Source organism: Lynx rufus, unplaced genomic scaffold, assembly GCF_022079265.1.
Source record: "Lynx rufus isolate CCGP_SWC_20201006 ecotype Redwood Valley unplaced genomic scaffold, mLynRuf1.p SCAF_12, whole genome shotgun sequence".
NCBI lineage: Eukaryota > Metazoa > Chordata > Mammalia > Carnivora > Felidae > Lynx > Lynx rufus.
Window position 1 is genome coordinate 65,522,153 of NW_025814826.1, and position 26,445 is coordinate 65,548,597.

General features: G+C 50.0%; 1 protein-coding gene across 2 annotated transcripts in view; it reads right to left on the reverse strand.

Moving 5' to 3' along the window:
- Positions 1–26,445, reverse strand: part of TRAPPC9 (trafficking protein particle complex subunit 9) — a 575,309-nt gene that overhangs the window by 476,597 nt on the left and 72,267 nt on the right. For both annotated transcript variants that reach the window (XM_047074228.1, XM_047074227.1), the window contains 2 exons: positions 17,922–18,138; positions 13,806–13,949 (listed from right to left, as the gene is read on the reverse strand). In XM_047074228.1, coding sequence (XP_046930184.1) covers positions 13,806–13,949; positions 17,922–18,138 — 361 coding nt within the window. The remainder of the gene's footprint in view (positions 1–13,805; positions 13,950–17,921; positions 18,139–26,445) is intronic.

Genomic DNA, 26,445 nt, shown 5'->3' on the forward strand with positions numbered 1-26,445 from the left:
AAACGCGGACACGTACGGACCACTGGTCGTAAGAGACACTGGAAGTGTGCAGGAGACCCATTTCAAACGAGTCCCCTCCATTTCAATTCCACCGCCAGCTCTAAAAGGAAAGTGCTGTAACTTAAGGCAAGTTTTGACTTCTCTGTGGGTCATAAAAATCAGCTTAGTGGGCAGTGACTAGCATCCCAGGGGAGGGGACAGGACAGACCAGAGTTCACGTTCCAGGCTGAAGTGTGTCCCCTGCAAAATCACACGCTGAAGTGCTCAGGCCCAGTAGGACACCGCAAATATGACTGAATTTGGAGACAGGGCCTTTACAGAGGTCATTATGGCAAAGCGAGGTCACAGGGGGACCCCAGTCCAATCTGACTACAGTCCTAATGGGAGGAGATTAGAACAGACTCGTACAGAGGGTGACCCCGTGAGGGCAAAGGGAGAGAACGCGGTCCACAAGCTGACGAGAAAGTCCTCAGAATAAACCTGCCAGCACCTCCATCTTGGACTTCCAGCCTCCAAAACTGAGAAAATTGGCCTCTGTTGTTTAAACCACCCCGTCTGGTATCTCGTTCCAGCAGCTGAGCTGGCTGAGACGGGACATCACACATAATCGATGTTGCTTCATGAAACATACGGGTTTGAGTACACAATGTACTTCCTAAGCTGGGTCACGGCCAAGAAAGTCTGAAGGCCACTGTTGCAATGACAGCAGGTGAGCCGTCCTCCCTGATGCCGACGACGTCCTGCCTCGATCCCTCACTCCAGGAACTGCGTGTGCAACGTGTGTGGAAACACCTCGGCAAGTCAGAAGCAAACCGTCAGTGACAATGACAGTTTATCGAGCACATACTACGTTTTAGGCTCTTCACAGACACTGTCTCTAACCCTCCCAGCAGCACAGAAGGAAAGCATGATGCTCCCGCGACCTACCCGTGAGCGGTGTCAGGGAAAACGGGGCAGTTCTTAACAAGCACCTATGGAGCCCCCCTGAGCCAGATTTCGTGCTGGGCTAGGGTTTGGGGAAAAAGAGGCCTCAACCCCACCTGCCAGCCTCAGTGCACACAGTCCACAGACAGGAAATCCCGCCGTTAGTGTGCAAGTGACAAGCACAGTTGCCGAAGTGTGGGGGACATGGAGGAGAAAGACTTTTCCTGCTGCCTGAAGGGTCAAGAGAGCTGTCAGAGGTGGGGGAGGTCGGTGCTGCGTTCCGGGCAGTAGAAACCCCGAAGAGAAAGCTCACACGTGAGCAAGGAGGCTCTGTTCCGGGGACAGCAGCTAGGCCTCGTCCACGCAGCAGCCACGGGCTGGGCCACACTGAAAAGCACACCGCCAAACACACTAGGGACTTGAACTCTATTTCTGTAGCAACGGGAAGCCTTGCGCGCGTGCTGAGCAGAGGACTGCTTTGCGTAAAAACGTGCCATGGGAAGACCACCTGAGAGTCTGGGGGGCCGGTAGGCGAGAAAGGGGTTCCGGGAGACAAGGACATCCCCTGGGAGGTACCGCCGTATTCTAGACCAGAAACGGCCACATCTGGCCTGGGTAATGGCACACAGACACTTCGTAAGACGGTGGGCAATTCATAGGACAGCAAGACCGCACCCCACGGCCGACAGCGCGCCCCATGTGACCCACGGAGTCCTGTCGAGGCTACGCGCAAAGGGCCCCTCGTGATACCACCCCAGGGTATTCTATTCTGGTTCATGTAAAACTTGGCAAATTAGTATTTTCCCGTAACTACTAAGTCCGCTAATATATTTGGGATTTTGACACACTGAGAGTTTTTCTGCTCATTATGTTACATGTGTGGTTTCTCCACCGAGAATGCGTTTAGCTAGCAGGTACTTATTATGTTGTGCTACACAGTATTTATCTCTTCAAACACAACTACAAGAAGTCAAAAGCTTCCCTTCACTTCTGCCCCGTTTGGGTTCAGCCCCTTCTGTCTGTTTCCGAACAAACAAAAGGGACTGTATAAACCGCGGGGGAAACAAATCACACCCTTTGTGGAGGAGCTCCCACATAAGGGTTCATACGTTTATCCTCCCTTCTCCCCAGCCAGGTGAAAAATGAAAGCCACCTCAATGAATACCTCTGAAGAAACCACAGGTGCCATCTGGAAAAAAACCTACGAGGGGTAAAAAGCATGACAGGAATGGAAAACGTGAAGCCAAATAATACACATTACCTTGACAATTTAAAAATTATGGCCTTCATTTCTGGGCAGAGTTCGTATCGCAGTTCCTGATGCCTTGCTACACAAAGCTGGGAGGTAAAACTTAAATCTGAAGACCGTATGTTTCCTAATGGGAATAAGTTACAACATGTGGAGTTTAAAACCGAAGCCCTGGGTTTTCATCCATTAGTCCCCATTATAGGAGACTCTCAATGTTATTTTTTCCATAATCTCTGATACCAAAATCCAGTAAAATGATGTATTCTTATTTTCTTTTTTTTTTTAATGTTTATTTTTGAGAGAGAAAGAGAGAGAGGCAGAAAGTGAGCGGGGGAGGGGCAGAGAGAGAGGGAGACACAGAATTGGAAGCAGGCTCCGGGCTCTGAGCTGTCAGCACAGAGCCCGACACGGGGCTCGAACTCACAGACCGTGAGATTATGACCTGACTCGAAGTAGGACGCTCAACTGACTGAGCCCCCCAGGCGCCCCTGTTTTCGATACCATCTCACAATTTACTTAAATTCAAAAAATGTCAGCGAGACATATTAACATACCCTCAAGTACAAAAGGTCACCAAAAAACTATAATTCACAAAAAGTCTACAACTGCGGCAGGCGAGAAAGCATGGGGGTGGGGACACGGAGGTGGGCTTGTCCGTACGCGCCTCGTCCCGCCTGACACCGCGCAGTCCTGAGCCTGCTCTCCCGACTCCCTCACAGAGGAAGGTTTTGCCGACACACACTCGGCCTCGACAACTCCGACTTCACGTCAACCTCAGGCTCTCCTCTCAATGAAAGCATTTTGCCAAATCTATAAATGGAATGCCATCGTGTAGTTTTGCATGACTTTTCCCACAAGAAATCTCACTGGGTGTCAAGCCACAAGTGTGATCTGGGAAAACTGGCTCCCACGGAGCAGGGACGCCAGAGGTCCCCTCTGAGGACAGCGAGCCTGTGTATTTCACTTCCTAACCAAAGAAATGATGACTAAGGAAGGCAAGAGAACGATGCTGGTTTTCAGGAATTAGTGACGAGGACTCCGTGAAAAATACCCCACTGCTTCTCAAAGGCCATTTCCCAGCCCCTGGAGCACACCGGCTCTTCTGGCCTCCCAGGGGTCCCGGTGAAACACAGACTCCTGAGTCCTGGGTCCTGGCTCCAGAGTGGGGCCCTGGAACTGGTCCGGCACATTCTGAGCTAACGGTTGGCTCAGCAACGTTTTCTTTTGACGTGTGAGTATTTCCCCCGAGGGCTAAGTGTTATCTGCACCAAATACCCGAATCCACACGCAGCTGAGTGATGCACAGGAGAGGAGGGACTCGGCCTCGGGAGCCTCCGGCCGCAAGGCAGACGGAGGAGGGATGATGGGTCTTAATCCTCACGGTTCCACAAGAAGCGGGCTTGGGTGCCCACTTCATAAAAGGGGAAGAGGAGGTGGAGGGAAACTGGACAACTTCCCTCGTTGGACGGTGAGTGAACAAACAGTGAGCGGCACCTGCCCCACACGGTCCTAGGTGGCAGCGTGCCCAGGACACGGAGCCTTCCCCCAGCACGCTCATGTTCCGGCCAGGAGGGCGAGTAGCCACGAAAGGGCAAAGAGTAAGGGTGCCACGAGGCAGACGGCGAACAGGGCACGTGAACTCGGACCCGAGGGACACAGAGAAGGCAGTCGCACGAACATCTTGGGGAGACGATTCAAGCAGAAAGACCCAAGTACACGGTCCGGAGACAGGGTGGAAACAAGCTTCCTGGGAGGACAGAGACAAAAGCAACAAGGCCTGAAGCTGAGCAGCGGATGGAAGGAGGCTGGTCTGGGGGGCTAAGGAGGGAATGATGTGGGGCCAGTCGACTCCTCAACATGACGGGAGCCCATGGACGGTCTGAAGCAGAAAAGCAACGAATGTGAGAGCAGGTGCAGGGCTCCAGGCCAGGGAGACCCCGGGCGGCTGAAGGGGCAGCTGAGACCTCGCAGTGGTTTCCCCTGTGCCTGTAAGGACGCAGGTGGGGACAAGCGGCCACATCGGGGGTCTATTGAGGAGGTGAGACCCTGAGGACCTGCTGATAGGACTCAGAGGAGGGTCTGACAGGGAAGAGAAAGAGTCAGGACTGCCTTCCCGGTTTCTGGCCTCAGCGTCTGGCCGAGCGGGGTACGGAGGGGCACGTCATCTGGGGTGCAGAGCTCGACACCAGGGACAGGAGAGAGCTGCGCACACGGACAGAATCCTGCTGACATCCGCCAGGAGAAAGCACCCATGGACAAGAGCAAGAGAGTGCTGAACGGACACTGCCCAGGGACACTCAGGTCACGGAGAACAGAGACAGCGGAGCTGCTGCGGGGGAGGGCAGGCCAGCAGGTGAAGGTATCAAAGAGTGAGGAGGACGATCGGGCTGTTTGAAGATGACCCCAACTGGGGCGCCCGGGGGGCTCAGTCGGTTGACCCTCCGACTTCCACTCAGGTCATGATCTCATGGTTCGTGGGTTCGAGCCCCGCGTCGGGCTCTGTGCCGACAGCTCAGAGCCTGGAGCCTGCTTCGGATTCTGTGTCTCCCTCTCTCTCTGCCCCTCCCATGCTCATTCTCTGTCTCTCCCTGTCTCAAGAATAAAAAAAAAAAAAAAAAGAAAGAAAAAAAAAAGAAAATGACCCCAACGAAAGGCAAGGCAGGGGTGATGGGTCCCGACAACGTGCCCATGTGAAGAGTGGGGGTTTCTGAAGGAGGACTCCAGAAGCAGCAACAGGAAAGGCCTGCACCCCAGCTCCAGGCCGCGAGGACTCGAGCTATAGGAGAAGCGGGGCCCTCAGGGGAGAGCAGTTTCCCAGGGTGCTGCTGGCGCCCTGAATGCACGACTGGCTTCACCCCTGCCCGGGGCTGCTTGTTCCCAGCGACTGAGTGCAGATGACACACGTGACCACAGTCACCTCCAGGACACGCCCACACGTTTCCAAACCCCCACGCTCAAGAGCCACCAGCTTAACAGGAGACGGCTAACGGACCATTCAGGAAGGAAAGAAGGCTGAGCCGAAACAGGGCATCTGCCACAGCAGAGCCTAAGTCCTGGCGGCCCCAGTGGAAGGGGCCAGGAGAGCAAGAAGGGAGGGGAGAGGGGGCCTGCTCAGGGACACAGGTGGCATCTCTGTGTCCAATGTCAAGGTCTGCTGGGGAGACCACCATAAAAATGTTTAAAACACTTTCCTGACACTTTCAGCTTTAGTCCAGTGAAACGCTTGTGGGAGGCGTCCCAACCCCTTTATGCTGCTGGGCACCATCCAGGTCTATTATGGCACGGGACAGATTTTCCAGTTAGCTGTACGTATGTCCTCTGACGAGGGCTGAAAGCCGGCTTCTAGAGTCTGCCTGCCCTGAATAACTGGGAGTCTCTGGGTGAAGTACTCGGCATCTCAAAACGTCAGCAACCGCGACGGGCCAGGGGCTGGGACCCTACCTGCCTCCCAACCCCACCAATGAGACTCGAATGAGGCAAGACACAGGAAGGTGATGAGAACACTGGAAGGATTTCATGTGAAAGCCACGCAATTAGCATACAGACACACAGGAAAAATACTCGGCCTTGCAAGTTACCAAGAAAATACAAATTAAAACACCAAGGCAGCACCCTGCACGTACTGAATCGGCAGCACACTGCCAGCAGTGTAATCAGAACCAAGCTTCCAGAGGCAATCTGGCAACATGCTTCCACAGCAGTAAAAACGTCCAAAATGACTGATCCCGTGAGCCCTCTCCGGATAGAATCTCCCTCCTGCTAAAAGAGCCAGAGACCTGAAGATGTTCACCGCGGCACTGCCAGGAACAGCAAGAGCGGGCCAGGAAGAGAAAGCAAGCGAACCAAGGTACTTACGACGAATGCATTCAACACGACGTGAGTGCCAACACGTGCCCCTAGCCGGCTGCAGGGGACAGGGTTCTCTCTGAGGTGATAAAAATGTTTACAAACGACTGTGACGGGGGTGCACATATCTGTGAGCATACGAAAGTGTGAAGTGTACATTTTAAGTGGTGAATTGTATGGTCCGTGATTTCAATCTCAATAAAGTTGTTTTTGAAAAGAGGAAAACGTGTTTTATTCGTGCACTCAAGAACACGTGCACGCCAATGCACACCACAAGGTGCCAGGGGCAAGAAACGGCCGGTTAGAGACCCTGCAGCCCCAGCGGGCAGTCTGTCCATTAGACAAGCAATAGGCACAGAGCGGGTCCAAAGTGCTCCTGTAGGCAAGTTACATCCGCCAGTGGGGACACCGCAGAGGAACCCAAGATGGCCTTGGGGGCCCAGGAAAGGCTCCATAGGAAAGTATAAACATGGTGTCTACGCTGAAACGTGAAGGATGAGCACAAGTTAGCCACGAGGAAGGAAGGATGGCAGGGAAAAGGAAAGCAGGAAGGGATGAGGAAGAGAGAGTCATCCAGGTAGGACGCCCCGCGTCTTCTTCATCCATTCATCTGTCCACGGCCACTTGTGCTGGTCCCGTCTCAGGGCCGTTACGCCCAATGCGGCTGTGACCACCGGTGGCCAAGTGTCTGTGTGCACACGCGCTTTCTCGGGTCTTGAGGGGACACCCAGGACCGCCACGGCTGGGTCGTACGGTACAACCACTGGTCATCCACTCTGCTTCCCCAAATCCCAGACAACAGACTGCCACCAAGCTACCGTGGCCAGCTTGCCCTAAACACAGCAAACACTCTTAATTCCACCAGCATTAGAGAAAGATCTTCTAAGTGACACTATTTCTTCTGCTCAGTCTGTTCTGGCAAACACCAACTGGTTCTTCAAGGTCAAGGTCACCTTGTTCATGGACCATCACCCCTAACACTCTTCCACCTCCGAAAACAACTGTCAACTGCCCCATGATGCTCCTGTACCCACCTGTTTACACGGACTCCTCTCTCCCCTTAGCCAGCGCTCTTCCTCAAGCCGGTTCTCTAGAGATGATCACCTAAAACGTTCTTACCACTGAACGCACACGACGAGGTCAGGCACCACCCTCGGCACTTCGCCAAACGTGTAAGACTCACGGCCTGTGAGCCACCCTCGTCCCCAGTGTACGGGCAAGGAGACTAGGGCTGAAGGAAGTTAAATTATTTGTCCAAGGTCACGGAAGTCATAAAGACAACGGCATTCAATCCAAGTCTGTGGCAACTCAGAACGCGATACATGGGACTGATGGATGACACAAGGAAATGTGGCGGGACAGGGAGGGAAAAGAGGGGACGAAGAAGGAGCGGTTACCACGGTAATGAGCAGTAGCTCTCGACACCTGCAAAGCCCCCACATCTCCCATCCCACCTGTGCTTCACAATGGCTCTCACAGTTGAGTAGGGCACGGATTTTCATTCCCATAAAATAAAACAGACCAGGAAACCAGGCTTCGGTAACCTCTTCAAAGGTATCCAGCTTGAGGCACCTGGGTGGCTCAGTCAGTTAAGCATCCGACTTTGGCTCAGGTCATGATCTCACAGCTCGTGGGTTTGAGCCCCACTGCTTCGGATTCTGTGTCCCTCTCTCTCTGCCCGTCCCTGTCCCCTGCTTGTGCGCACGCGCGCTCTCTCTCTCTCTCTCTCAAAAATAAACATTAAAAAAACTATTTCTGGGGCACCTCGGCATGCCTCCCAAGGGCTCAGGCGGGGGCTGAAAGGGGACAGAGACTGACAGGTGTAAGGCCACCTTCAGGGAGGACGACAGTGTCTGACGGCCAGATGACCCTGGGATGTACCAGGGCACCTTCAGTGGGTGAACCGTATGGTGGCGAGTGCCTTCTCAACACATTTTCTTTTAAAACATACAGTCTAGTAAGATACTCGAGTTCTCACAGGAAAAGCATGACAACTGTTGTGGGTGGGGACGGGTGACACAGTGGCCACTCCAGAGGCCCGCACTGGCCCGCATTATCTCACTCACTCTCACACTACCCTCACAAGATGCACCTTGTAATCCCGTTCTAGGACAGGGAAACTGAGGCTAGCTCTGAGCTCCGGGCCCTGAGGCGCCCCACACACCACCTCAGGGGTAGAGGCCAGCGACCTCGGGTGCTAACAGCCAATCGAGTTCACGTTCTAGACCACAGCGACTGGGATTCTTGCGCTCCTCCAGCGGGACCACGACCTGACTGCCTGATCTCACTCCACACCTTCAGTGGCAGGGCAGCAACGGGCACATTCCCAACAACTTCAGTGTGGGGTGCGGGACGTCAGCCAGGAAGGAGACGGCACGCGCTCGAGTGCCAGACCCACTGACCGCCTTTCCTCGGCGGCCCGGCCCTCCCCTGGCCCTCTCCTGCTTTCCCACCTGCCCCCCACCCCCTCCCCACTGCCATCAGACGGGAGGATGGTGCTACTGTGCATCACCTATGACACAACTCAGAACATCTGCACGCCGACCAGCCCTCTGCACTCACTCTGCCGTTCTCCTGATGAGAGATTCCATTTCTTTTTTTTTTAATTTTTTTTAATGTTTATTTATTTTTGAGACAGAGGGAGACAGAGCGTGAGTGGGGGAGGGGCAGAGAGAGAGGGAGACACAGGATCTGAAACAGGCTCCAGGCTCTGAGCTGTCAGCATGGAGCCCGACACGGGGCTTGAACTCACGGACCGCGAGATCATGACCTGAGCCGAAGTCGGACGCTCAACCCACTGAGCCGCCCAGGCACCTGAGATTCCATTTCTCTCAGGTCCTCTTAAGGCACCTCGGGCAAAAGAACCACTGACCTCTGACCAAGGAGTTGGAGTCCTGGTCCCCTGGGCGGGAAACAACAGAAATGTCCTAGGACACTTTTTAGGCGCTTCTTTGCATCAGACACACTGCACTCAATCCAGGTACCTGTTCTCTAATCTACAGGAATCCTGCCAAGTAGATAAGAAATTGCAGCTTTGACAGGTTTTCGACCCAGTCGCCTCCAGCAAAATACTGAACCCAGTAACACCCAAAAACCCATTAGCCCCAGCAGGGACAAGCCCAAGCAACCATGCGAAGTTTAAATTTCACTAAGGAAGCATCTGAACCTACAGCAAGAACATCACCCTGTCTGCCGCCATAACACGCTGCACCAAGTCTGATGGAGGAAGCTCCCTAACACAGGTTCACTCACTGGCTGTCCCACAGTCCCAGCAGCACCGCCACCCCCACCCTCCGTCTGTTCACGAGGCACCAACAGGAATTACTTAAAGCGGGGCATCTCTCTGCACCGCACTCATGGAGCACACGTACTGTGTGGCTAATCTTTATCCTCTCATCTGGGACTTTTCATTTGAATCTGTCAGACTCAACCTCTACCTAATTTTTCCCCTTGCCTTTAAGTAACTTGATGTGAAAGCAGCGAGCCTTTTACTTTCCACGGGAATGGGTGTCAGCAACTACAAAGCCATCCTAGAACCACCAACACAAGAATCAAAATCAGGTGGCGGGCTGGGGCTGGCCCCCCGGGCAGCGGCTTCCCGAACCCTGCTGCAGAAGGTCAAAGGCTAGAGGGATTCTTAAAGTGGCCAGCTAGAAGACACAGGAGCTGGGCAGCACGGCAGGGGCACACCGAACGGGACAGAAGCCCCCACTCGCCCCACAGCATCACAGGGCCTACCAGGAGCCAGGTTCTGGGCCAGGTATAGGGGACACTCCCTGTCCTTGAGGGGCTCACAGGCTGTGGGGGCGGGGGGGGGGGGGAGGGGACAGACCAGCAGCGCTGGGAGCCAGGACCACGTGAGCAGGGTAGGCTCCATGAAGGGGGTGTCACAGTCAGAAGGCGGCAGAAACAGGCGTGACCCAGAACGTAGGCAGAGATGCAGACGGCCAGGGCACAGGCAAGTAAGAGCAGGAAGGGGCGCCCGCCACGCTGAGCCTTCGTGAAGTCAGGGATCCCGCTCCTTTTCAAGGGGCCCCTGGGCAGCACACAGGACCAGGTTTGCACCTACAGCCCACGGGGCTCACCAATGCACTGCCACGATGCCACGGGAGCTGGCACGCCCAGTCAGGAGAAGCGACCCCACATCAGTGATCGTAAAAGGTTAACGCGGTCACGCTTCTCAAGAAACGTCCATACATCCTCAAGTTAGTACTTTCATTTTGCAAAAACTGACAAGAGTGCTGGGAACTGAAGCCGTTTGTGTTAACAACCGTCCTCGTATCTTACGAGTTCACTCAGATCTGCACACAGTTGGGGTACATGTGGGAGAGGGAAGGGCAAGAAAGCCCCAGATCGTGGCGCCTTCACCTTGCAAACGCCCAAGCAGTCTGACGTAGGACAAGAAGACTAGAAAGCACCCCCCTCAAGCCCAGGATCATTTCTTTCTTTCTTGGCTGTTTCCTAGTCCACACTTCATTTCAATGCAGCAATATGTAGAAATGTTCACTATCAACTGTATAAATGATACCATGAGCTCTCCAGAGGAAAGGTCATCCAATAAACTAAAATATTGATCATTAAAATAATAACAAACTATCTCACAACTGTGCCACCCTAGCTGTACAAATGAGAAAATGGAGGCCCAGGGAGAATGTCACTATCGATCCGAGGTTACAGCCATCAGAGGAAAGAACTCTTGAGACCTCCTGACTTTTGTCCTTTTCTCTGAAGACTCCAATTACCCAAATACCATAACACACAGGCCTTTAAGGAGACGACTCTTTGCTCAACAGTCAGACACCCCAAGTTCCTCTGCTTTCAAACTCAAGGTCTTTAGATCACCAACGGACATGACCTCCAATAACCAGCAAGCTCCTCCTCCCCGGAGCTCCAGGAAGGACGACAGACGTTGACCAGCTACTGATGTGCGGATCTTTCACCGCAGCCGTGAGCAGCGCACAGAGGAAGAGAACAGAGTGGGAGGGTCTGGTCGTGCCGGCACCTGCCAAGAGGGAGCTGCCAAGAGGGAGTCCATACCTGGAGGAGTCACTTGGTGACAGGGAACGGAGAGGGGGGCAGGAGCACAAAGGCCCTGCTGCAGGACAGGGGGTGCACATTTAAGAGAAAAAACTGCAAGAAGAAGCAGACGAAGGTGTGAGCAGCTCCGGACAAGGACGTGGAGCCCCGTCCTCGCGACTCACGGTCATGCCACGTGGCACACAATTAGAGGTGAGGCATGTGGGAAAGCGGTACCGAGAGAGAGCAGGGCCCTGACGAGAGTGGGGAGGGACACGTGCCACGGATCAGAACTCTCAGGCCCAGCGGGCAGGTTCCACTCAGACCGGACACTATGTCGTCACGGTTGCTGGGGCAGGGGGCGGTTCAAGCACCCTTGGGGAGAGGGGGGCGGTGAGGAGAGCCAGTCGCCCATCGCAAAGCAAACGTTCAGTGCAGCAGACAAGGGACAGACCCATGCCCGTGTCACCACTGGACACTAGAGACGGCCCGTTCTGGGAACTCTGCCTTCGTCTGCAACCCTGGCTTCAGAGAAACCAAGGTGCGGACCATTCACGAAGCCAGCTGCCATGCGAGTCCTCAATGGCCGAGTTCTGCAGGCGGCAGGAAGACAAACACAATTCAAATGCCGCACCAAAGGCAGCGGAAACCAAGTGGGCACAGAGGACGAGCTGTCCCGCCGTCCGTGGGGGACTCTGTCTGGGCAGCGAAGCCCAAAGAGATACAAATAACCGCGGGACGTGGCAAGCGCGTCAAGGGCATTAGCAGCGAGATGTCACGGGAGCTCCTCGCTCCGAGACCGCCGTGGAAGTCACCTGAGGAACGTGACAGTCCCAAGTTCCAGCAGGTGCCACCGGGCACAGAAAACGGCACACGATGGGCACATGTGGTAGGTACAACGTGAAGTCCGCGCGGCCAGCCTGAAGTTCAAGGACACACGGGACGTGGAGGAGGAGGTCCCACAAGAGGAATCTCACCCAAACCTGTGACGCACCCTTGAGCTTCACCTTGAGCCAAGGTCCTCAACTGTTTCTGCTTAAAACGCAGCGCCGCACTTGTGCTGTAACAGCTACGAAAGAACCCCTTTCCTCTCCCGTTTTAGAAAAGCGTGTGAGTCAGACCGACCGTTTTCTTGGTTTTGTAAAGGCAATCGCATGCCAACTTGAGTGCTTGTTCTGAAGCTAACCATTACCAGTTGTAGTATAAGCTCCAGGATAAATGCTTTATTGGAACTAACGCATTTAAGCCTCACACCCCCCTTCCATCCTGTTGCAAAGGAGACTGTTATGACCGCAGGAAAGGAGAGCAGGCGGGGGAAATCAGCAGGCACAGGGGGAGGAATACCCACTAACGCTAAAGCCGTGAAGACAGAGGATGCGCGGTGAAGGATTGCGGTGGCCGAGCCGTGGCAGATCCCCACAGGGACACCTGGAAAGAGGTCTGTCTGCTCTGCGGCAGACAGCGGCGCACCACCAGGGATGGGAGTGCTGCCCTCTCCGGACTGTTCTCTGCTGGAGGGAGCCGCCCGCCCACGAGCATGCCCCCTCCTGGGGCGAGCATGCCCCCTCCTGGGAGCAGCGTGCATCTAGGGCCCGGCTGTGGGAGCAGTCGGGCCTGGCCCCTCACCACCCAGCAAGCTGTCTCTCTGAAGGGCCATCCTGGCTTCAGAGTCCCACGGGGTCAGCCGAGGCCTTACACAGCTGTGGGAGTCGTCTCCAGAAACTGCCTCGGCAGGCACGGCAGGACCGGGCACCGGGCCTGGCTTTCGCGACAGTGCAGACCAGCACTGCCGGGCCATCGCAGCACAGAGCCCTCCGTGGGCCGGCGGGGCCTCTGCTGACACCGCACAGAGGCTCAGCTCCCTCTGCCCCACCTCGCCTCCTTCTCCTTCGGTTATCGATCCCAGGAGCGCTTCTGAATAAATTCCCCACTCGTTCATCTCCAGGGCAGAGAGGGCACGGGGCCCAACCAGCAACACACACAGGCTGGCTGAGCGGCCCCGGCAGAAGGGGCGGTGGGCCGGGGACACCACAGAGCTCCAGTGCTGGCGTGCTCCCTTCCAAGCGGCTGTGGCACAGGCAAAGGGCCGTGCCCTGCAAGTGGCCAAGTGTCTGGACCCAGGGTGGAATCTGGGCTGGAAATAAACAGATTATGACCGAAACCCAAAACACAGATGCCACCCAGTAACCATAGGAGCAGACGACCGACGGAAGGGCCCAGAACAAAGTCGCCTGACACCTGGGCACAGATACCACATGATGCCATGGGTACAAACACAGGCAAACGGCACCCTTGGTTGTAAGAGCAAGACAGAAGCCACCCTTGACGGGCACACAGGGGTCCTTGTGGTTCTGGTCACGTTTCCCCTCCAGCTGCCGGTTACAGAAACGGTAACAGTCACGAGGGCAAATGCACTGAGCTACGTTCTGATGAACCAGGCACTTCTCTATATACACGCTCTACTGGACATTTCTGTCTGATACAATGTAGGCAAAGGGAAGTGGGGCCTGTGCTGGGGGGGGGGGGAGGGGGTATCCCGCATCCCAGCACCAGCCAGAGACACAGAAGCAGCAGAGTGGGGTGAGAGAGGGTCCGGGAGGGGAGGGAATGCTGGGCAGCAGCATCAGGCACCCATGGAGGACAGTGAGGGCAGCACGGGGAGCAGAGGACATGTAGGATGGGGAAGCACCACCCACCTAGACCTAAGCCCAGTGTTTACGGGGGCCAGAGCCAAGAGCGCTGAAAAGGGCGGTAGTCTGAACTCACTCACCCTGATCGGACAAAAAATCCAGCATGGTCTGCAGCAGGAAGGACAAGTGCCTGACGGAAAGAGCAGGATTCCCCATCCTTCGGGAGGCGTAGACCAATTCGTGAAGCAAACGCATCTGGACAGCAGCCCAGCCTCGGTGTGTACCTGTGGGATGGAAGTCACAGAAGGTTCTCAAAGGGCTCCAGGAGGGCACCGGCCACGGAGCCGAAGACGCGAGCCTCCGTGGAAACACGTGCGATGGCATGTGTCAAACCTGGTGATTTAAAGACAAGCGCCTCGACTATCAAACCAAAGGACGACAAGAGAAATGTGCCGTGTTTACGTACCCCAGAAAGACCTCATAAGGGATAGGTGTTTTCATACAGTTAAAAAAATGGTTTATGGTACACTTTTTCTCTTCTATGAAGACACAATGCAAACATAAGCACTTTGAAGGGCTCCCTGGTGGCTCAGTCGGTTGAATGTCTGACTCTTGATTTCGGCTCAGGTCAGGATCTCATGGTTCGTGGGACCAAGCCTCACATCAGACTGCACACTGACAGTGCGGATCCTGCTTGAGATTCTCTCTCTCCCTCTCTCTCTCTGCCCCTCCCCTGCATATTCTCTCTCTCTCTCTCTCTCTCTCTCTCTCTCTCTCCCCCCCCCCCCAAACAAATAAAAATAACCACGTGGAAATCATTACAATAAGGTTATAATAAAAGATTATGTTTCCAATGGCATGTATTTGAGTTAGATACACAACTTTTTTCAAAGAAACACTGGTACTTGATAGGCCTTCGTTAGCAACCACCAAGGCCATTAGAAAATGTGTTTGTTTGTTTTTTACTTTAGCCTATAAGAAAAGCTCATAAAGGCAGACAGCTAAAAAAAGGTTACCAACAGACTTCTGCAGCTGTTCCTCCGAAATAAATCAGCATGGGTAAAATTTAAGGTGAGGGAGTCAGTTGCACAGCCATCGAAAATTACCTCTTTACGACCGCAGAATCTTAGAGTTATTTATTCCATCTCCCTCTGGCAACAATTACTACTTCTAAATATTTTCTACCTGGAGATCCCTCATGAAGGAGACCTTGTAATGGGATGCCAACACACATGTCACTGCACAGTGTTGCGTGTCTGGGGCCCTATGGCTTGGGAGAGAAGACTGAGGGCTCCGGTCACAGCCCCCACTGACCTCCTCGCCCACTGCCCTGCCGCACGCGGCTGGCCAGCCCTCCCTCTCATGTCCTGCTGCCGTATCGTGCACAGACTCGGCCCCACAGGCGTTATCTGGCAGGTACAGTGAGGCACCTGTAACCTCGTGACTTATGCCTTCCACCGACCCTCCATTTCCTTGGGAGCCAGGACTGTGTCCTATTCACCCAAGTATCTTTAACGCCTGGTGGGATGCCTGATACACGGTGGGGTTTCACAGCATGTGGGTCAAGTTGAAAGCCTCATGAAAGGCAATGCCCTCTTTTTCAGGCATGCAACTTAAGCACGTAGGGTAAAATGACATGATTTCTGGGATTTGCCCTAAACACTTCCACCAACGACAAAGTGGCACACTCTTGATAATCACTTGCTCTGGGTGATGGGCTCACGGTACTATTCTCCTTAATTTGTATACATTTAAGTTACTTCATAATAATTTTCTAAACTGAAAGTCTTGGAGGTGCATGAACACACACAGACACACACACCACAAAGTCTACCTCATACCCTAGAGTCTGTCTTACAAAAACACTGGGAATGGAAAACAGCAGCACTTATCATACCACGGGGATGCAGAGAAAGACAAGTCCCTGCAATACTTCCTCACTGTCAAAAGAAGCAAAGATCGAATGCCAAAACGAAATAAGAGATTTTAAAAAGGATTAAGAAGCTGAAATCAATTTCATGACTAACCAAGCCATGAATTCTAAATGACCCAAATTAACGAATCTCAACACTAGGACATCAAGAAGGTTTTCTCGCTTAAACATCGGGCAAATATCCCTATGCTGATTTTTTTTTTTTAATACATAATGATACAGTTCCTGCCACAGGCAATTATGAGTAAGGCTGAGCACAAATTTTCTTAACACTAAATAGTGTACAAGCCACAATTTCTATGTGATTCAAACTGCTCCCGCAATAAAGGTGACTCTCTTTATTCTTAAGACAGATTTGCAACACATGACCAAGTGATAACATTTTCAACACTCTTGCATTCAGAAAGTTCTCCCAATTTGAGAGTCTGTTACGTCAACAATTGCCTTTAAGCAAACCCATCTGCCCTGCCAGTCTCTTCTGTAAAAGCTCCTGGGGAAGACTGAATCCCTCACTCAGGAAAAGGCTGATTTTCATACACAGCATATTCACAAATCCTCATACGCAGTAACACAAGATTAAAATGATAATACGCAGCCCTGTGAGCTGGCCAATACAACACCGTATGCTTCTGTGTGCCTACCCTCACTTTCTGTAACCAGCTAGGGAAAATGCTCATTTCAAGAAATAGAAATACATTTCAGGTCCTGAGAATACAATTTACTTTCATCCGCAGGTTCAGGGTTTGAGAACATTTCCATCTAATTCTCTGAGAAATGTTTGAAGTGGTCCAGAGCAACAGCGGAGATGAAGTTTAAAGTGATTTTTATTTCTTATTAAAAATATAGCCAGCCAACATTTATCATTTTTAGTTTATTTTACCTTCGGTCTCAACCTCTTTCACAAAACGATGGCAAGCGTCCCCTCCCAAACAAAAGGCTAAAAAAGTACCGAATCACTTGAAGATGTGCTCGTTTGCTGTACTTTTTAAAAGAAACCTATCTTGTTCATCTCATTCAAAAATTAAGATCAAGAAATTCTATTCGACAACTGGCAACCAACACACCAAGCTGTAGCCGCTCACTAGGCTTTGCGACGCCTGCCGTGTGCCGGCCAGGGAACACAGTGGGAGTCGGGGGCTCTGCTCCCACAGGGCACACAGGCTAGTATGGGAAGCATGTGTGAAACCATCGCCCCAACTGATTTTTTTTTTTTTAATTTTTTTCAACGTTTATTTATTTTTGGGACAGAGAGAGACAGAGCATGAACGGGGGAGGGGCAGAGAGAGAGGGAGACACAGAATCGGAAACAGGCTCCAGGCTCCGAGCCATCAGCCCAGAGCCTGACGCGGGGTTCGAACTCACGGACCGCGAGATCGTGACCTGGCTGAAGTCGGATGCTTAACCGACTGCGCCACCCAGGCGCCCCACCAACTGATTTTTAAATGCACGTGCAAATTATGGAAGGTGCCAGAAGGAGGAACAACAGGATTCGATGAAAGAGGAAAGATAAACAGGTTCCACTTAGGCTGAGGGACCCTGGGGGACCTCTCTGCGTAGGTGACATTCAGCTGAGACCCAAGGGCGGCTGGCAGTTAAACAGTGAGGTACAGGGAAGAGCGTCCGGAAGGAAGCCTCCGACCCTGGACTCTCAGATGTTATGGTTCACAGGACACATCAGACAACTCCTGGTGACTCACAGAAGGCCTGGGTAGCCGGCTCTCCCTCTGGAGCCAGCTTGCAGTTACATTCAAAGGGCACCAAAAAAAGGTAACTGGAAAGCAACGGCGACCTTGCCTACTGTCTCTCTGAAACACGGTAAACGGGGATTCTATTCAGTGTGCAAGTGGAAACTTTTAAAATACCCTTTATCCTCTCTGTACAGAACAACTGTGTGATTGCTCTAAAAACTCTGCCCTTTTCCCGAGCGCTAACCTCCTCCCACGAAACCTCTCTGGAAGGTGGCTGAACTGAGCCTGTACCCACCTTCACAGCCCTATCTCCTCTTCCACCAATAACACTGAGCTTTTTGAACGTAAATCCCACAGGCGTCCACGACTTGCCGGTTATTTCTGCCCTGAACTCCAATCTCTACCACCAGGGCCAGGACAGGGACCAGCCAAAAGAACGCCAGCCCCCAAGCAAAGCACCACTCTTTGTTTATTAGATCATCATAAGTATTCTCGTAAGTACCCAAGGGCAGGCGGGAGCTTGGTCGTTTTGAACCCCATCCATCGCCAACCACAGTGTCTGACCGGGAGGGCAAGTACTCAAACGATGCATGGGGAACTGGGCCAAACAGTTGCAGCAGTGAGACCTCCAATACCTCTGCTGAAGTCCTTGGGGTCCAGTGACAGGCTGTAGCCAGGAAGCGTCTCCAGGAGCAGCTTGTAGCAGGCCCTCCACCCGGGCTCCGAGATGCTCGGGGCCACGCACTGCATAGCGGCCACACGCTTGAAGAACGCGGACTTCCGATGGAAGCCAATCAGTTCGTAGAGCTCAGAGAGGATGCTGTATCGCTGGATTTTTTCTTCTTCGGAGAGCTGAAGCACAGACAGGAAGAAAAAGCTTTTGAGAAATGAAACACATAAAAAGAGCTTTTTCATAAAACAGAGAGACACAATGAAACGCTGAGGCAGGGCCAGGCCGAGTTCCCACACCCTGAAGACACCACCCGGAAAAGCACAGAAACGGTGATACACACAAGTCCCAAAGCCTTTAGGAGACCCATCGCTTCAAGTTCCTCCTGTCCTTTTGTGAGTAAGGCCCGTAACTCTGGAACAAAGGCATCTGTTATGTAGCACACGGCATCCACTTTTACCTCCCTTAGAAAAGAAAAGGAATGACAGTTCACCGAGACACTAGGATTTCGGAAGGGACCTCCAGCAAACACGCAACTTTTCAAAGCAGAAAACATATGGAGCCACATAACCAGACAATGAGCGGTTAACAACCACAACACCTGACTTGGGCTTCAGCCTTCATGCTTCCAGAAAGTTTTCTTTCATCCATGACCTGCCTGGACTCTCCCCACACCCCCGTGGTGCAGTAACAACTTCTGTTTCGCAAATCTATTGCACCTCAATCATTACAACAATCCCATCAACTATTTGTACCCCAGCTCACAGATAAGGGATCTGAGGCTCAGAGAGGTATTAGCAGCTATGTAAATCACACAGTCCAGAAGTGTCAGAGACCAGACCAGAATTCGGGTCAGGGCTCTGCTGACCTCACTGTGCCACAGCTACCTGTAAAGAGGGAGGCTGGTCCCCGCCCACCCTGCTGCTCAAGGCTATGCCGGTTAAGGAGGTCCCTCTGCTGGCCCCGCTGATCAGCCTGTTGCCCAGATACCTCTGTGAGCACAGAACCACAGCCTGGTGGCCCCACCAACTTGTGCTCCTCAGTGCCCTCTCCGTGCCCACCTCCATGGTCCTCACCTGGGCCCTCACCTGGAGGACGAATCTAAATGGTCTCCCAACCAGCGTTCGAGACCTTCCTTTATCCACTCACAGACACGCGCCAGACCGGTGTTCCTGGGGCACAGCTCAGAGCCCGTCACCCCTTCTCAGAAACACTGGGAAGCCCCTGGGTACTACAACCACAAACCCAGAGCCCTCTCTGGCACACCAGTGTGCCCTCGTAACCCCAGGCCTGCTGCCTACCTGTGACCCAGCCAAATGGGACAATTCTGATGTGTGTGTTTTCTCATTCTGCCGACACCTGTTCACTGAATGCCTTCTGGAGTCCACTGCCCCTGGGGCTGGGCTCACGACAGGGAACAGAACAGGGAAAGACGCCTGCCCTCAGGGAAGACAACAGTGAAGAAATGTAGGAAGAACTGCTCAGAGTTCGATGAAACACAGATGAGGGCTGACTCTCCAGGAGGTGGGGATGAAGGAGGGGTCAGCCAGACACGGATATTCCAGGCAGAACAAGAAAGTAACAGGCAGGCCCGTGTCCCCCCACGGCAGCAGCCCACCCAGCACCCCTCCCAGACACCGGGCCTCCTGCTCTCCAGTGTGAGCAGCCTCTTCCTTCCCTAAATCCTCACCGCCTTTCTGGATTCCACTGCATCATCTCCCTCTTCTCCTGCATTAGTCACATTCACACTCAATCTCCGTCCCCCACCACACCCCCCGTACGACCACTGGACATTTTCTAAAGTGAAAGCATCATTTTTTTTTATATTTCATACAGGATTAATACATAGAATATATAAAGAATTCTTACAATTCAATAATAGGTAGACAAGCAACCCAACTTAAAATGGGCAACGAGCGGGCGCCTGGATGGCTCAGCCGGTTAAGCGTCCGACTTCAGCTCAAGTCATGATTTCTTGGTCCGTGATTTCGAACCCCGCGTCGGGCTCTGTGCTGACAGCTCAGAGCCTGGAGCCTGCTTCGGATTCTGTGTCTCCCTCTCTCTCTGCCCCTCACAATGCTCGTACTCTGTCTCTCTCTCTCAAAAATAAACATCTTTAAAAAAATTTTTTTAAAAAAGGAGATACACAAATGGCCAATAAACACATAAAAAATATTCAACATTAGCCATCAGGGAAATGAAAATCAAAGCCACAAAGATACACCATTCATACCCACTAATAAGGCTAACATAGTAAACACGTAATAATAAGTGTGGAAAAACTGGAACCCTCATACGCTGCTGGTGGGAATGTAAAATTGTGCAGCAATTTTGGAAAACAGTTTTGGTGGTTCCTCAAAAGATTATACAGAGAGTCATCATATGACTCAGCAATTCCACCCCAGGTATATAGCAAATAGAAATTAAAATATATATATTCATTGGGGCGCCTGGGTGGCGCAGTCAGTTAAGCGTCCGACTTCAGCCAGGTCACGATCTCGCGGTCCGGGAGTTCGAGCCCCGCGTCGGGCTCTGGGCTGATGGCTTGGAGCCTGGAGCCTGTTTCCGATTCTGTGTCTCCCTCTCTCTCTGCCCCTCCCCCGTTCATGCTCTGTCTCTCTCTGTCCCAAAAATAAATAAACGTTGAAAAAATATATATATATATATAAGTATATATATATATTCACACAAAAACTTGCACATGAATGTTCACAGCTGCATTATTCATAATAGCCAAAAAGTAAAACAACGTGAATGTCCATCAACTGAAGAATGGACAGACGACACATGGTATATCCAAATAATCAAAATCATTTGGCACTAAAAAGAAAATGAAATACTGATACACACCCCAACTTTGATAAACCCTGAAAACACTATGCTATGTGAAAGACAGAGAATATATCGTATGATTGATTCCTTCTTTGTGAAATGTCCCAAATAGGCAAATACAGAAAATAGAACGGTGATTTCCCAGGTTTGGGGTGAAGCAGGGGAGAAACACAGAAGGACTGCCAATGCGTGCAGGATTTCTTTTCAGAGAGGCAACATTTTCTATATGAAATTTTTTAAAATTTTTAATTGAACTATAGTTGACCGAAAATATTAGTTTCGGTGTACAAATAAAGGCTTGACAATTACAGACCTTATCAAATGCTCATTATAATCAGCGTAGCTACCATCTATCACCACAGAGGCTTTACAGTATCACCTGACCATATTCCCTCCGCGGTACTATTCATCCCTGTGCCTCACTTATTTCACAGCTGGAATTTGGTGCTTCTTCATCCCCTTCACCCATTTCCCCCATCCAGCCACCCCTCTGGCAACCACGAGTTTATTCTCTGTATTTATGAGTCTGTCTTTTCACTGTTATCGTCTGTTCATTTTGGGGGGGGGGGGTTTAGATTCCACGTGTAAGGGAGATCATATGTTATTTGTCTTTGTCTGACTTATTTCACTTAGCATAATGTCCTCTAGGTCCATCCACATTATTGTGAATGGCAAGATTTCATTCCTTTTCATGGCTGAGTAACACTGCAGTGTGTGCATGTGGGTCCACAGACAGACACTTGGACTGCGTCCACACCTTGGCCACTATAAATAATGCTGCAATAAACACAGGGGTGCATGTATCTTTCCAAATCAGTATTTTCATTTTCCTCAGGTAAACGGCCAGAAGTAGAATTACTGGATCATATGGTCCTTCTATTTTTACACTTTTGAGGACCCTCCATTCTGTTCTCCAAAGTGGGTGCACCAGTTTGCATTCCCACCAACGGTGCACGAGGGCTCCCTTTTCTCCACGTGTTCACCAACACTTTTTTTTTTTTTTGTCTTTTTGATAACAGCCGTTCTGACAGGTGTGAGGTGGCATTTCATCGTGGTTTTCATTTGGACTTCCCTGATGATGAGTGATGCTGAGCACCTTTTCATGTGTCTGTTAGCCATCTGGATGTCTTCTTTGGGGAAAATGTCCATTTAGGTCTTTAATCAGATTGTTTGTTTGGTTTTGAGTTATATGAGTTCTTTCTGTTTTGGATATTAACCCTTTATCAGATATATCATTTGCAAATATCTCCTCCCATTCACTGGGTTGCCTTTTTGTTTTATGGTTTCCTTTGCAAGTGCAAAACCCTTTGAGTTTGGTGTAGTCCCAACAGCTTATTTCTGTTTGGCTTCCCTTGCCTGGGGAGACAGATCCAGAAAAGTGTTGCTAAGGCTGATGTCCAAGAGATTACTGCCTATGTTTTCCTTTAGGCATTTCAGAGTTTCAAGCCTTATATTTAGGACTATAATCCATTTTGAATTTACTTTTATATACGGTGTATAAGAATGTGGTTCAGTTTCACTCTTTCGCATGTAGCTAGCTGTCCACTTTCCACAACACAGTTTATTGAAGAGACTGTCTTTTCCCTATTGTATGCATTGGACTCCTTTGTCATAGATTAATTGACCATATAAACCTGAGTTTATTTCTGGGCTCTCTGTTCACTGATCTATGTGTCTGTTTCTGTACAAGTACCATACTGTTTTGATCACTATAGCTTTCTAGGATAGTTTGAATTCAGGAAGTGTGATGCGTCCAGCTTTGTTCTTCTTTCTCAAGACTGCTTTGGCTATTTGGGGTCTTTTGTGGTTCCACACAAATTTCAGGATTCTTTGTTCTAGTTCTCTGAAAAATACTATTGATATTTTCATGGGAATTGCTTTGAATCTGTACATTTTTCTAGGTAGTATGGAGTTGTAACAATGTTAATTCTTCCAATCCATGAGCATGGTATATCTTTCCATTTATTTATGTCATCTCAATTTCATTCACCAATTTCTTATAGGTTTCAGAGTACAGGTCTTTCAACTCCTTGGTTAAGTTTATTCCTAGGAATTTTGTTCTTTTGATGTAATTGTAAATGAGGTTGTTTTCTTAATCTTCCTTTCTGTTATTTCATTATTAGTGTATAGATATGCAACAAATTTCTCTATATTGACTTTACGTCCCACAACTTTCCTGAATTCAGTTATTAATTCTGGTAGATATTTGGTGGCATCTTTAGGATTTTCTATAGATAGTATCAGCTCATCTGCAAGTAGTGACAGTTTTCTTTTTTTCTTACCAATTTGGATGCCTTTTATTTCTTTTTCTCGTCTGACTGCTGTGGCTAGGACTACTAGTACCATGTGGAAAAAAAGTGACAATAGTGGACATCCTGGTCTTATTATTGATCTTAGAGGATATTGGCTGTGGACTTGTCACATATGGCCTTTGTTATGTTGAGGTATATACTGTAAAGTGGAAGCATCATTTCACATTCACACTGGAACCTAAGTGAATTACAGTTGCCCCACATGTTCACCAACACTTGATGCTATCAGTCTTTTCCATTTCAGTCATTCTGGGGGCTTCAATTTGCATTTACCTGATAACTACTGGTGTCAGACATGCTTCCATACAATTACTGGCCGCCTCTATATCTTCTATCATAAAGCATTTGTTCAAATTTTCTGGTCATTTTTTCAAGTTATATCATTTGTCTTATTACTGAGTCATAGGAATTCTTTATATATTCTCAATGTTCTATTTTCCCAGTCTGATGCACATTTATTTTCCAAAAGGAGTCTTTTGATAAGCAGAAATTGTGAAGGAGCTCAATTTATTAATTTATCAATTGTAAAGTAGCTCAATTTATTTTTCTTTTATGGTTAAAGCTTTCTGTGCCCTTGCCGAAGAGACTTTTGCTTACCCCAAAGTCCCAGATATATTCCCCTATGTTCTCTTGTAGAAGCTTTATGCTTAGGTACAGGATCCATAGGGATGTGGATTTAAAGGACAAGGTCTTTGCCCTCTTAGCATACAGTACCAGCTGCAGAGAGATGCCAGCGCAGTGAGGTGCAATCATGGGCAGGAGACTAAGGAGGTCTACACAGGAGAGGCAGGAGTACTTAATGCTTTCAGCACATACCTGTAAACTCCCAGACCATCAACTGTATCCTTTGGTTTTAAATACGGTAAAAGATGTTGGGGGATGTAAAATATCAGTAGTCATAGCCAGTATGCTCAACGAGGCCACCATCTAAAATAAGGATGACAGCCTAGGCAAGATGAGAAGCCGTGGCCTCTAATCCCTCAGAGTTCCCACGGATTCTTTCACGGACACTATTAAGGATGAAAGACCAGGGGCACCTGGGTGGCTCAGTTGGTTGAGCCACTGGCTCTAGATTTCAGCTCAGATCATGACTTCATGGTTTGTGGCATAGAGCCCCACATGGGGCTCTACCCAACAGCATGGAGCCTGCCTGGGTTTCTCTCTCCCTCTCTCTGTGCCCCTCCCCTGCACATTCATACTCTCTCTCCCTCAAAATAAATAAACATTAAAAAAACATTTAAAGATGAAACACTGGAATACTCTCATCAGTAATATACTCTTTGATTCTTTGTATCATTTGAACTTAATAAGAAACCAAATGATAAACACTATAAATAGAACTACAATCACTTCAAGCCCCAGAAAATCTTGGACACAACTGCTTCAGAGCCCCCGGAAAACACTTGACTGAAAAGCCCCTCATTGCCCATGGGACCTGTGAAAAGCCATGTTAGGTCAGCAGAGACATCCACCGCACAAGAATCTGGGGGATATAAAAGAGTCCCAGGCAAAATTTTAGGCCACAAGCTTCACCAAATTTTGCCATGAAATCAAATTCCCAAATTCATTTCAGATCTGCTGCTCTTTTAGGGAGTATTAATCAACACATCTTGTTCTAGTTTTTCAATAGGCTGCATGGCCATGACAGCTGAGGCCACAGGGCCCAGACATTTGCATGAAGTTCCAATGGAAAGTAACTGAAAGATTACTCAAGACAAGTAGCTTTATTCATAGGACGGGCTCTGAGGAATTCCAATGCTAACTTAACCATTCCCTCCCCAACGTGAAAGCACGTTCACACCCGTTTTATCCACTGGAAACGAAGCTGTGCTATTAACAAACAGGAAGCTGGCTGTCTGGAAGGATAGGATAGGCACAGGAATCAGAAAGACCCAAGTGCCAGTTCCAGATGTGCACATCACTAACTCTGGCGCTTTCCTTATTAATGCAGGTAATAAAATCCATTCGTGACCATCGGGAAGACTAAATGAAATACTGTGTGTGGTCAGCACAGGCTTAAAACTCCTAGTGAGTGTGCAGGAAATGGGAAATACCATTGTTAACTAATTAACGCCTTTGATGTCACTGGTGTTAACTCAAAATTAGCCAGCCAGAGATGTTCCAGAAAATGCCTCAACGGCCATCAGCCTTCTCAAACATGGGAACCTGCAGGGACCTGACGAATAAGGCAGCGGCAGTCGCTGTGAGACAGCCCGGTGATGGCTCTACCCACGATGACTGTGACATAGCAGGGCAGAAAACCGCGGGGACCGTACATTCTCAAGTGTGGAAAACACATTCTGTTTCTATCCACATTTATTTCTAGCCATAATTATACAGAGAGAAAATATATCTTCAAAATTACACAAAATTTCCATACATACGTGTCAAAACAGTTTGGAAAGGAAAGAACGTAACTTTCTTCCCTGCATCCCAAAGCAGGGTTACGAGGTTTGTACCAAGGACCTTTCTTTAAAAAGCATCTGCTAAAGTAACTGGATCCATTTTGGGTTTTAATCATTCAAAGGGAAAGGATTAAAAACAAAACAAAACAAAGTTACATAAGCCCTGGTCCCTCGATGGTTGACAAGGTCATGGAGGAAACAGACAAGCCAACAAGAAATCAGTCTCCTGAGTTCCCAGTGCCCGAGAAGAAGAGGGATGGAGGGAGGGGTGGTACTGGGGCAACTGTGCCCAGCACTGTTAGGCAGGTACCTAAAAGGCTCCTAGAGCAGGTGCATACACCATGTGCCTAACACCTTGACAAACATTAAAGAGAGATGAAACTTTATAGACTATCAACCCTTGGTAAGGATGCTACCCAAAAGTGCTAGAGCACTTGACTTTGCTCATCTCAGTTCCCTTGATTTCATTCTTAGATAATCTTAAAAACCAAGTCACCTGGCCTCAAGAAGTACTGCCTGCCTTTACCAACTTTGGGTTTAGTGACCGAGCAAGCTTATGCGTAACTGGACAAACTCTGACTATGTCTTTCTCAGCATCCATTCTTTAATTCTGAAGAGTCCTGAGTTGAAGTATATCCACCATAAAATCTATTCCTTCCAATGACAAGTCATGGAGCCCGGAATTAAAAGCCAACTACATAAGTCCATATACAACCAAACTGTCACCCACCCATCATCACTTTCTTAATATTATCTCCTGCCTGACTGTAATAAACACCTCCCTCCACCAAGCTCATAAAACACAGATTTGTCTCCTCAAATAAAATGTAAGCTCCATAAAAGAGAAGACTGTTTCATATTCACCTCTGAATTCCTAGCATACTACAATATCAATGAATATAATTATGAAGATAGCTTTTTCCTCTAAAAAATCTTTTTG